General features: G+C 45.3%; 1 protein-coding gene across 1 annotated transcript in view; it reads right to left on the reverse strand.

Moving 5' to 3' along the window:
- Nucleotides 1-255: 255 nt before the first annotated feature.
- Nucleotides 256-12,983, reverse strand: part of LOC115105898 (uncharacterized) — a 47,498-nt gene continuing 34,770 nt past the window's right edge. The window contains exons 6-11 of the mRNA XM_029628377.2: nucleotides 6,527-6,666; nucleotides 6,147-6,349; nucleotides 5,822-5,931; nucleotides 5,527-5,668; nucleotides 3,402-5,426; nucleotides 256-3,260 (exon numbers count right to left, since the gene is read on the reverse strand). Of these exons, the coding sequence (XP_029484237.1) occupies nucleotides 3,437-5,426; nucleotides 5,527-5,668; nucleotides 5,822-5,931; nucleotides 6,147-6,349; nucleotides 6,527-6,666 (2,585 nt within the window). The 3' untranslated portion in view covers nucleotides 256-3,260; nucleotides 3,402-3,436. The remainder of the gene's footprint in view (nucleotides 3,261-3,401; nucleotides 5,427-5,526; nucleotides 5,669-5,821; nucleotides 5,932-6,146; nucleotides 6,350-6,526; nucleotides 6,667-12,983) is intronic.

Consider the following 12,983-nt stretch of genomic DNA (forward strand, 5'->3'; position numbering starts at 1 on the left):
CATCTTCTGTCCATCTGAATGGACCCTCAGCTGCAGCCACTATGCCACTAACACACAGTCTGAACTAGGGCTGACATTTTGTCAGCCGGTGATTGTCAAGCAAATAACTGGCGGACTCACGGTAATTTACCGTTAATTAATATAAACATACTTAGCATCTCCTGGCTTCCACACATAGTCTACAAGCCACTTATGCAGAATTTTGGAACTACATTTAAAAAAAGTATAATAAATCAATGTAAGATAGCCTACACCTTCACAATAAATCCATTATTTATTTTAGACAGGTCTAAAGAAACATGATATGAAGAAAATGTAGTCTATTTCAGAAGAACAGAATAGCATACTCTGAGTTGTCCTTATGTTAGGTCCTGATCAGGCTATGCCATATGGCTGTGGGCTACACTAGATAATTTAGCAGACAAGATTTACTTAAAATTCCTTGGAATTATTTTATAGTATGAAGAATACAATTGAACATAATTAAATAAAATATAAAGGATATTTTCACCAAGCAATTTCTGAGGGAGTGTTGAGGGGTTAACAAAGAAACTGGTCCTCCTATATGCTTCATTTAGAGTTATGTAACTTTAGTTGTGATACAAACGCTGGGCTGTATGTTTAGATTTTCATACATTCTAAGGCTACATGATGTGACTAATGATGATTTGAAAAAAGTTGTATGAAACATTTGATGTTTTTTTTATTTTTGTAAAAAATAAAATAAAAAATTATTCCCAATTTCATGGTATCCAATTGGCGGTTACAGTCTTGTCTCATCACTGCAACTCCCGTATGGACTCGGGAGAGGCGAAGGTCGAGGGCCGTGCGTCCTCCGAAACAAAACCTAACCAAGCCACACTGCTTCTTGACACAATGCCCACTTAACCCGGATGCCAGCCGCACCAATGTGTTGGAGAAGACACGGTACACCTGGTGACCGTGTCAGCATGCACTGCACCCGGCCCGCCAGAGGAGTCGCTAGTGCACGATGGGACAAGGATATCCCTGCCAGCCAAACCCTCCCCCAACCCGGGCCAATTGTTCGCCACTCCATGGGTCTCCCGGTCGCAGCCGGCTGCGACAGAGCCTGGACTCGAACCCGGAATCTCTAGTGGCACAGCTAGCACTGCAATGCAGTGTCTTAGACCACTCGGGAGGCCCCTTCATTCACAATTTGACATGCACTTGATAATATTCTCACCAGGCCTAGAATTTCCCGGCGGCACCCTCTTTTGGGTGGCCGTAATGCCCTCTAACAATATCCATGCCTTTTGCCCTTGGGCTGAATATAATAATAATTCCCTTCTCCCGGCTGTAAATCACCGCTCTCTCCGAAGCATCTCTCAATCACATGGCTCTCTCAGATATTATCAATTCTTATTAGGCAATGCCCGTCACGGTGATCGGGTCCTTCTCACAGGCATCTCAGCTCTGAAGTAGGCTACAAGTGAAGACATATTGAGGACGCAACGGAGTTCTTCCTTCTCATCAAATTCCCAGGCCCATTTTGAAGATGTTAGAAGAACTGTCCACATTGACTTTTCATCAGCACACAAGAGGAGTCGTCCTAACCAACAGCAAAAGCACTAGCCTATGTCAATCTACTATCCCCCATAGTACAGAAGTAGACCTATTCTATTCTGTGTGAGAAATAAATATTCAAAACATAGTCTGGAACAGTTGTGGGATGCACTAGATCCCAAATTAATAAAACATTTTAAAAGCAATGAGGCAACAGATTAGAAAGTTCAGAAAGTTTAGCTTAAGATGTTGATAAACTATTAGGCTATTTCTTCACATTATAAGCACAGCAATGCACACACGGCAGTACGCTATAAACATGAATGTTCCAAAATGCAATCAATTGACAGGAAAACACCATTCTAAAAAGTGACTTCAAATGCTTCTCAACAAAGGCTTCTCAATAGCATGTAATGCTTTATTATAAAAGTGCATTTTATGGGGGAAATTATCTTCCCCAAACTTGAAACTCATGTGCCGCCTATGTATTCCATGTATGCTCTTCACCAGTTGTAAAGTGGATTAATGTTCTTCATTTTAAGAAGTTCTTTGGCAACTTTACTTGTGATACAAACCCTTTCAACATATATAGGCATATGGGCTAGGCTACATGAGGTGTTTGACTATGATTTGAAAAAGACAACAACAAAAAAGGAATGCGCTGTTTCTTGCCTTACTACACATGCTGGGCATCATTCACAAGTGATAATACATCATTCACAAGTGATAATACATCATTCACAAGTGATAATACATCATTCACAAGTGATAATACATCATTCACAAGTGAAAGGCTAATATTCAGACTATTCTTAATTTGATATTGTCTTTACATATACTAAATAATATATGTGTGAAATTAGTTTGGATTTAGAATGGACCATGATCATGCACCTGTTTCGGAAAACAAGGGGCAGGGGAAACAAATACATGTCATCTACGCACTTAAATAGCAAATGGAAGATGATTTTACGTGGTTCATTTTCATGCCAGCCAGGTAGGCTATACTCCTGTTGTAAAGCAAAGCAATGTGCTTAATATTAGGAAAGTTGAAAAACAGAAAGCTGATGGGATCCTCCTCTTTTTAATAGAGGCCATCACTCTGTTTTCTCATGCAATTCCATAGCTCATGGGCTCTCATGAAGTGTTTGATTGGATTTTCAATTATATTTGCATTGATGCCAGAGTGATTAGAGGGACAATAAAGTGCTGAGTGCCAAGCAGTTATGACCATCAGCAGAATCAGAGCTGGGAGAAGCCTAGTTAGCGTGACTAAACGGTCACATGGAAATTGACTGCGGTCATGACTAGTGACTGCCGGTGTGGCAGTAATATGGTCACCGTAACAGCCCTAGTCTGAACATTAAACCGGTGGCTGTACATGGCTGGAAACCAGCACCCTTCAACCAGACAAGGAAATTAAATATAATATAGAATATTATCCAGCTCCAAGGAACAGTCTTCGATAGAGGTGCTGGTTTTTGTACAGTTGTATTCTTCCAGAAGATGTTGTGGTTCCAAGGTAGGTCCTAGATTCCAAAAGATGTTGTGGTTCCAAGGTAGGTCCTAGATTCCAGAAGATGTTGGTGGTTCCAAGGTAGGTCCTATATTCCAAAAGATGTTGTGGTTCCATTGTGGAGATGGTTACTTGTAGGTTCCTCTTAGTCCTAGAGAATCTAGAAGATGTTGCCAGTGAAGAGAAAAGGATCCGCATCACCATTAGGACCGGTAGGGACCTATGGAAGGACAGATGAGTTAAAGACCGATCACATTGGAGGGTCATTTTAGGTCACATTCCAGTATCTAAACTTGTGAGGATGGGAGGCCCCCAGAATCTTGTTAAAACAGTAGTGAGATGAAGTTCGGCACTGTCTCACCTGTGTTTGTCCATTCCAGTAGAATAAAGATGACTCTACAGATCCGTTCTCTCAGGAGGAAATCCTGGCGTCGGACCTCCAGGAAGGAGGCTTTCTTCCAACCCCCTCTGACCCAGCATCAAGCTTCCTTCACTGGGATCACTACAGCTGCCATTTCCCCTGGTGCTCTGGGGAACCTGCTTGGGGCTGGGAAAGGGGCCTGGGAGCTGCTTCATGCCCAGGTACGGAGCCCCAGACCAGGCAGGGATAGCTCCTGTGTCCTTATCCATCTGAGCCCCTCTGGATAGGGCGGGGATGGGGGTGGGGATGGAGGCTGGGGGGTAGGTTAGGTTAGGAATGGAGTCTTGGGGATAAGATTTGGTAGATCTTGAGATTATGGATGCTTGAGGGTAAGTCGTAAAGACTTTGGGGGCCTGGGTTGAAGAGCTGGTTTTACAGTCATTGGAAAGAGTGGGAGAGGGTCTGGTTTCATTGTAGTAAGTGGGGGCAGGTATGAGACCGTGTGATCTCCTTGGGGCAGTTGTAAGGGGGCTGGAGGGATTGGAGACATTTGGAGTCGTCTTGTCAAACATACAGCTGCCTGAGGGTGTGTGTGTGGTGTGTCTGAGTGTTTGAGTTCTGGGTGCGTTATTGGACAGTATGTGTGTGCTGTGTTTGGGGTGTGTGTGACGATGTCTGTTTACTGGCTTTGCAGGAAAACCCTGTGGTATCTGCCGTGGTTGCCATTGTGTGTGTTGATGTGGCTGTTGCCAAGACTGCCTTGGGTCCTGATATGACAGACCTGGATAGGGCTTCCCTGAGAACTGCCTGTTTGCATCTCCAGTCTCAGAGTGGTATAACTCCCGGCTGGGCTGCATGGTTTGGTCAAAGGCCTCTGGGAGATAGTTGTTAAAGTTTGGGAGAGGGACAGGGAGAGAGATGTGGTTATTATCATTTATATTTTGGATGGAGGGTATCCAGGACTCTGGTTGGTTGATAGTATGAGAAGGTTGTGGGACCATTTGGTTGCCATGGAGATCCGCACAGCTTCCTTGAGTCCATTGCCTTGCAACGGTCTGAGCAGCTCTGGGTAGTGTGTTTGTGTTTACAGTCCTCCGTGGCTGTCTCACAGTCCCAGGACTACAACCCAGCCCTTGCTCCACAGCACCAACAACTCCATTTCCTAGCAACCTCTGCTCTCCAAAGCTGTTGAGGTTAGAGGTCATGTGTGGACCAGACAACTGCCATTGGTTCTCATTGTGGGAGCCGTTCCGGCCATTGAACCCCTGGTTGCCTGGCAATATGGAACTCTGGGAGTGAGGGAACTCACGTAGTATGTTTTGATTGGCAGTGATGTGAGCAGAAAGTCTGTTGATTGGCTCAGTGCCCTGTCCCAAGCTGCCCATCACACATCCATCATCACACTCTCTCATCAGAGCCTCCTCCACGTAGGAGAACACATCATTGGCTAAGATATCATACAACTCCCCCGTCACATCCTGCTGTTCCATGTTGATCCTGAGGAGAGTGCTCTCCCACTCCCTCAGCTCTGTCTCCTCCACCTCCAGCCCCTCCAAGCCCCCCGCCCCCATCTCCTCCAGGATCTCCCCCAGAGAGTCCATCATGGCCTGCGCTGTGGGGTCTCCCCTGCTGGGCCTCTGGGGCCCCTGGAGCTCCCCAGGGACACTCAGCAGAGCGTGGCTGTCCAGGAAGGCTCTCTCCAGGCCTGGGTCCTGTTCCTGGGGGAAGGCTGTGTCTAGGTTGGGGGAAAAGACCTGGAGGTCCAGGTTAGGGTTAGCGTCCTGGGGCTGAGTATAAACAGAGCGGTCCTGACTGAGTAGAGACCCCAGGAGAGACGCAGGGTCCAGGGGCTTGTCCTCAGGGCAGGAGCCTGGGGGAGTGAGGCCAGGGGGGATGGGTGGTCCTGTAGGCATAATGGCAGTATTCACAAAGGGACAGGACTCATACAGCAGAGCCTCCCCAGTGGCAAAGTTGAAGGGAAGCTGCATTCTCCGCTGATGCAGGTGCTCCTCACCCTCTTCGTTTCTGTAGAAAGGTGACAAAGGTCACTAAAACATACTGTATGTAAGCGTATATATGATACAACTATAACTGTTGTAAATCGTAATATCAACAGTGGACTCACGTTAGGGCTTTCTGTCGAGCGATGATGAAGTCGGGTCTCCCTGCCTTGAAGACGACCCTGGCGTTGGCCTGAACCCACACCCACACACCTGCCTTGGTCAGCAGCCTGAAGATGGTGAAACCAGTCTCTCCTGTCTTTATCACTACAGAGAGATAGAGGAGAGAGAGAGAGAGCAAGAGAGAGAGAGGGAGTCCGTCTGCATCATAGTGAATGTTCGCTTGCGAAATACCAGATCAAACCTTTAATAAGATAAGACTCAGATGTGTGTGTAATGAGTAACTATAGTGTAACTCACTTTTGATGTGGTTGTCTGCGCAGTACATCATGTCAGCAGCATGGATGAACTGGTAACCTGAGCCTGGAGTGACCAACTCTGTCTCAGAGTAACCCAGCACCACTTTACCTCTGAAGGGTGAAGAACAGACACACAGACAGATGTGTGTGCATACACACACACACACACACACACACACACACACACACACAAATATCTCTCAGGGAACAAACATTTGTCCTCTCAAGTTCCCTCTTTATAAGACCCTGGGAGGGTATTGTGTTCCCAGTGGTGCTATGAGATGTGATGAAGGAGTACATTCAGAGTTTCCCTGTCGTAATGGTACCTAGTATCTATGCCTATGGGGGCGAAGTCGAGTCTGTGTTTGGTCTGGAAAATGAGTGTCTTGGTCCTGATCTCCATGACAGCTGGGGTCTGCATGGGTGTGGCGATGGCAAACAGGGCCAGCTGAGCGGGGACCGAGGCCCCGTCATCCCCCAGCCTTCCCTGGCCTCGAACATACTTCAGACGTCCCTGGAAGTTCAACGCCTAGAGGAGGGAGAGTGTTGTATACAATTAATAATTTGAATAGATTTTGGGAGAGTAGATTATGAATAACGTCCATGTCATTTATGGATTAAATGGATAATGTATCTATGTAATATATGGATCTATGGATTATATTTCATATATTAGTCATATCTATTTATTTTCATGCTGTCCTACCAGGAAGCCGGAGGAGTTGTCTAGGAGACAGCGGAAGCGACAGCAGAAGCTTCTCTCTAGGAAGGACCTGTTCTCTTCAGGGATGTGCTGGGGCGGGTAGCTCATAGACTCACTGTGGGGCCTGCTGCTAGACTCGATGGCTACATAGGACAGAGGACATTACCATCAGATACATGTTTGAGATCTTTGGACTGTTTAATCAATAAATGACCAATCACTAAAAGAAACAGCATATTAAGAGGGCTGTGGCGAAAAGCTTGGCATATGCATACTCAGGTTGACTGGCTCTCGTCCAGGCAAATGAGAAATAAGTGTACTCAGGCTAGCAGGAAGGCCAAAGTTGACCTGGGGAATAAACCCCCCTCACAGCTGCCCATGTACCGTAAAGTTAATGTGGTTGTTACTGACAAGCAGCACATGGCTGAGCTCTTTAATCACCACTTCATTAAGTCTGGATTCCTATTTGACTCAGCCATGCCTCCTTGCCCGTCCAACATTCCCTCATCTCCCACCCCTTCTAATGTGACCAACCCTGACGTTTCTCCCTCTTTTTCCTCTGCCTCGCAAGAAAGTGTCTCCCTGCAGGCGGTCACTGAGTCCGAGGTGCTAAAGGAGATCCTGAAGCTTGACCCCAAAAAAACATCTGGGTCAGATGGTTAGACCCTTTCTTCTTTAAGGTTGCTGCCCCTATCATCGTCAAGCCGATCTCTCCTTTCTGGGGAGGTTCCCATTGCTTGGAAGGCAGCCACTGTTGTCCTTTATTTAAAGGGGGAGATCAAGCTGATCCTAACAGTTATAGGCATATTTCTATTTTGCCATGTTTATATTGGAAAAGTGTTGGAAAAACTTGTCAATAATCAACTGACTGGCTTTCTTGATGTCTATAGTATTCTCTCTGGTATGCAATCTGGTTAACGCTCAGGTTATGTATGTGTTATCCCAGAAACTCTAGACCCACTCCAATTTGCATACCGCACCAACAGATCCACAGATGATGCAATCTCTATTGCACCCCACACTGCCATTTCCCACCTGGAAAAAAGGTACATCTATGTGAAAATGCTATTCATTAAATACAGCTCAGTGTTCAACCCCATAGTGCCCTCAAAGCTCAGCACTAAGCTAAGGATCCTGGGACTAAACACCTCCTTCTACAGCTGGATCCTGGACTTCCTGACAGGCCGCCCCCAGCTGGTAAGGGTAGGTAACAACACATCAGCCATGCTGATGCTCAACACAGGAGCCCCTCAGGGGTGTGTGCTCAGTCCCCTCCTGTACTCCCTGTTCACTCATGACTGCACGGTCAGGGATAACTCCAACATCATCATTAAGTTTGCTGATGACACAACAGTGGTAGGCCTGATCACCGACAACGATGAGACAGCCTATAGGGAGGTCAAAGACCTGACCGTGTGGTGCCAAGACAAAAACCTCTCCCTCAATGTGATCAAGACAAAGGAGATGATTGTGGACTACAGGAAAAGGAGGACCGAGCACGCCCTCATTCTCATTGACAGGGCTGTAGTGGAGCAGGTTGAGAGCTTCAAGTTCCTTGGCGTCCACATCACCAACAAACTAACACGGTCCAAGCACACCAAGACGATCGTGAAGAGGGCACGACAAAACTTATCCCCCCTCAGGAGACTGAAAAGATTGGCATGGGTCCTCAGATCCTCATAAGGTTTTACAGCTGCACCATCAAGAGCATCCTGATGAGTTGCATCACTGCCTGGCATGGCAACTGCTCGGCCTCCGACCGCAAGGCACTACAGAGGGTGGTGCGTACAGCCCAGTACATCACCAGGGCCAAGCTTCCTGCCATCCAGGACCTCTGTACCAGGTGATGTCAGAAGAAGGCCCTAAAAATGGTCAAAGACTTCAGCCACCCTAGTAATTGACTGTTCTCTCTGCTACCGCATGGCAAGCAGTACCAAAGCACCAAGTCTAGGTCCAAGAGACTTCTAAACAGCATCTACCCCCAAGCCATAAGACTCCTGAACAGCTAATTAAATGGCTACACAGAATATTTGTTATTTGCCCGTTGCCCTTGATTCAATGTTGTGCTGCTATTTTTATTGACTTGGCCAAAGCTTTTGATACGGTAGACCATTCCATTCTTATGGGCTGGCTAAGGAGTATTAGTGTCTAAGCGGTCTTTGGCCTGGTTTGCTAACTACCTCTCTCAAAAGAGTGCAGTGTATGAAGTCAGAATATCTGCTGTCTCAGCCACTGCCTGTCACCAAGGGAGTACCCCAAGGCTCGATGCTAGGCCCCACGCTCTTCTCAATTTACATCTACAACATAGCTCAGGCTCAGGTTCAGGAATGGTTAAAAAAAAAAATCACAACATACACTTAAAATTAACCTTACAAATAGAAGTGTTGAGCGATTTGGAAAGCCATTGTCAGTCAATAAATAATATAATACTTGTAGGAAATATTTTCATCTTTATCTCACAATCTGTGGATACTATACAATTAGAAAGGTTCAAATGTATGTAAAACTTCACAGCACAATTGAAAAATACATGGCACATGGAAACCAAACGAGGGTGGTCTGTGGTGATAGGTGTGATGGGCTGAGAGTGACTAACGGGTGGGATTAAAGAGCTTATGTTTGGTCATATATTATTGTTATGCGATTGCTTTATATAAAATGTATACGTAAAATGTATGTATATGTAGCAGAAAAGCTGTTAAAAAACAAAGATATTTGTCCTCCAAAGGGTGGGGGGGGGGTGGAATGGTTAATACCTAAATAAAAAAACATAGCTCAGGCAGTAGGAAGCTCTCTCATCCATTTATATGCAGATGATACAGTCCTATACTCAGCTGGCCCCTCCCCGGATTTTGTGTTAAATGCTCTACAACAAAGCTTTCTTAGTGCCCAACAAGCTTTCTCTACCCTTAACCTTGTTCCGAACACCTCCAAAACAAAGGTCATGTGGTTTGGTAAGAAGAATGCACCTCTCCCCACAGGTGTGATTACAACCTCTGATGGTTTAGAGATTAAGGTAGTCACCTCATACATGTACTTGGGAGTATGGCTAGATGGTACACTGTCTCAGTACATATCAAACTGCAGGCTAAAGTTAAATCTAGACTTGGTTTCCTCTATCGTAATCACTCCTCTTTCACCCCAGCTGCCAAACTAACCCTGATTCAGATGACAGATGACCATCCTACCCTTGCTAGATTACGGAGACATAATTATTAGATCGACAGGTAAGGGTGCTCTCGAGCGGCTAGATGTTCTTTACCATTCAGCCATCAGATTTGCCACCAATGCTTCTTATAGGACACATCACTGCACTCTATACCCCTCTGTAAACTGGTCATCTTTGTATACCCGTCGCAAGACCCACTGGTTGATGCATATTTATAAAACCCTCTTAGGCCTCCCTCTTCCCTATCTGAGATATCTACTGCAGCCGTTATCCTCCACATACAACACCCGTTCTGCCAGTCACATTCTGTTAAATGTCCCCAAAGCACACACATCCCTGGGTCGCTCATCTTTTCAGTTCGCTGCAGCGACTGGACAGTTGTGGTTGATTTGCGTGATGTATTGTTGTCTTTACCTTCTTGCCCTTTGTGCCCAATAATGTTTGTACCATGTTTTGTGCTGCTACCATGTTGTGTTGCTACCATGTTGTTATGACTTTGTGTTGCTACCATGCTGTGTTGTCATGTGTTGCTGCCTTGCTATGTTGTTGTCTTAGGTCTCACTTTATGTAGTGTTGTCCTGTCTCTCTTGCCGTGATGTGTGATTGGTCCTTTATATATATATAAACTCAGTCCCCTTTTCAGGACCCTGTCTTTCAAAGATAATTCATAAAAATCCAAATTACTTCACAGATCTTCATTGTAAAGGGTTTAAACACTGTTTCCCATGCTTGTTCAATGAACCATGAACAATTAATGACCATGCGACCTGTGGAACGGTCGTTAAGACACTGACAGCGTACAGACGGTAGACTATTAAGGTCAAAGTTATGAAAACTTAAGACACTAAAGAGGCCTTTCTACTGACTCTGAAAAAAACCCAAAGAAAGATGCCCAGGGTCCCTGCATCTGTGTGAACGTGCCTTAGGCATGCTGCAAGGAGGCATGAGGACTGCAGATGTGGCCAGGGCAATAAATTGCAATGTCCATACTGTGAGACGCCTAGGACAGCGCTACAGGGAGACAGGACGGACAGCTGATCATCCTCGCAGTGACAGACCACGTGTAACAACACCTACACAGGATCGGTACATCCGAACATCACACCTGCGGAACAGGTACAGGATGGCAACAACAACTGCCTGAGTTAAACAAGGAACGCACATTCCCTCCATCAGTGCTCAGACTGTAAGCAATAGGCTGAGAGAGGCTGGACTGAGGGCTTGTAGGCCTGTTGTAAGGCAGATCCTCACCAGACATCACCGGCAACAACGTGGCCTATGGGAACAAACCCACCCTCGCTGGACCAGACAGGACTGGCAAAAAGTGCTCTTCACTGACGAGTCGCGGTTTTGTCTCACCAGGGGTGATGGTCGGATTTGCGTTTATCGTCGAAGGAATGAGCGTTACATCGAGGCCTGTACTCTGGAGCGGGATCGATTTGGAGATGGAGGGGCCGTCATGGTCTGGGGTGGTGTGTCACAGCATCATCAGACTGAGCTTGTTGTCATTGCAGCCTATCTCAACACTGTGCATTACAGGGAAGACATCCTCCTCCCTCATGTGGTACCTGCAGGCTCATCCTGACATTACCTTCCAGTATGAAAATGCCACCAGCCATACTGCTCGTTCTGTGCGTGATTTCCTGCAAGACAGGAATGTCAGTGTTCTGCCATGGCCAGCGATGAGCCAGGATCTCAATCCCATTGAGGACGTCTGGGACCTTTTGAATCGGAGGGTGAGGGCTAGGGCCATTCCCCCCAGAAATGTCCGGGAACTTGCAGGTGCCTTGGTGGAAGAGTGGGGTAACATCTCAAAGCAAGAACTGGCAAATCTGGTGCAGTCCATGAGGAGGAGATGGATTGCAGTACTTAATGCAGCTGGTGGCCACACCAGATACTGACTGTTACTTTTTATTTAGATCCCTCCTTTGTTCAGGGACACATTATTCCATTTCTGTTAGTCACATGTCTGTGGAACTTGTTCAGTTCATGTCTCAGTTGTTGAATCTTGTTATGTTCATACAAATATTTACATATGTTAAGTTTGCTGGGAAAAAAACACAGTTGACAGTGAGAGGAAGTTGCTTATATATTTTATATATAAGTTTACATACACTTAGGTTGGAGTCATTAAAACTCGTTTTTCAACCACTCCACAAATTTCTTGTTAACAAACTACAGTTTTGGCAAGTCGGTTAAGGACATCTACTTTTTGCATGACAAGTCAATTTTCCAACAATTGTTTACAGACAGATTATTTCACTTATAATTCACTATATGACAATTCCAGTGTGTCAGAAGTTTACATACACTAAGTTGACTGTGCCTTTAACCTTTTTGGGATAGGGGGCAGAATTTTCACTCTTGGATGAATAGCGTGCCCAGAGTGAACTGCCTCCTACTCTGTCCCAGATGCTAATATATGCATATTATTATTAGTATTGGATAGAAAACACTCTGGAGTTTCTAAAACTGTTTGAATGATGTCTGTGAGTATAACAGTACTCATATGGCAGGCGAAAACCTGAGAAAAATCCAACCAGGAAATGGGACATCTGAGGTTTGTAGTTTTTCAAAGTTTGGCCTACCGAATACACATTGAGATATGGATAAGGTTGCACTTCCTACGGCTTCCACTAGATGTCAACCATCTTTAGAAACTGGTTTGAGGATTCTAATATAAAGGAGGGGCTCATGAGACCTCTTTGAGTCAGTGGTCTGGCAGAGAGCCTTGGTCTCATGACGCATTATCTCTCGTTCCAGTGCTTTTCTGAAGACAAAGGAATTCTCCGGTTGGAACATTATTGATGTTTTATGTTAAAAACATCCTAAAGAATGATTCCATACATCGTTTGACATGATTCTAAAGGACTGTAATGGAACTTTTTGATTTTTTGTCTGGATGAAGTGCCTGCGCCTCATGAAGATGAATTACTGGGCTGAACACGCTAACAACAAGTGGCTATTTGGACACAAATGATGGAACTTTATGGAACAAATCAGTAATTTATTGTCGAACTGGGATTCCTGGGAGTTCCTTCTGATGAAGATCATCAAAGGTAAGTGAATATTTATGGTGTTGTTTCTAACTTTGTTGATTCCAAAATGGCGGATATTCCTCTGGCTGTTTTGGGTTCTGAGCGCCGTTCTCAGATTATGCTTTTTCCGTAAAGTTCTTTTGAAATCTGACACAGCGGTTGCATTCAGGAGAAGTCTATCTTTAATTCTGTGAATAACAATGTTCAATATCAATGCTTATTATGAGTATTTCTGCAAAATCACTGGATGTTT

The sequence above is a fragment of the Oncorhynchus nerka genome, linkage group LG22 (assembly GCF_034236695.1).
Source record: "Oncorhynchus nerka isolate Pitt River linkage group LG22, Oner_Uvic_2.0, whole genome shotgun sequence".
Taxonomy (NCBI): Eukaryota; Metazoa; Chordata; class Actinopteri; order Salmoniformes; family Salmonidae; genus Oncorhynchus; species Oncorhynchus nerka.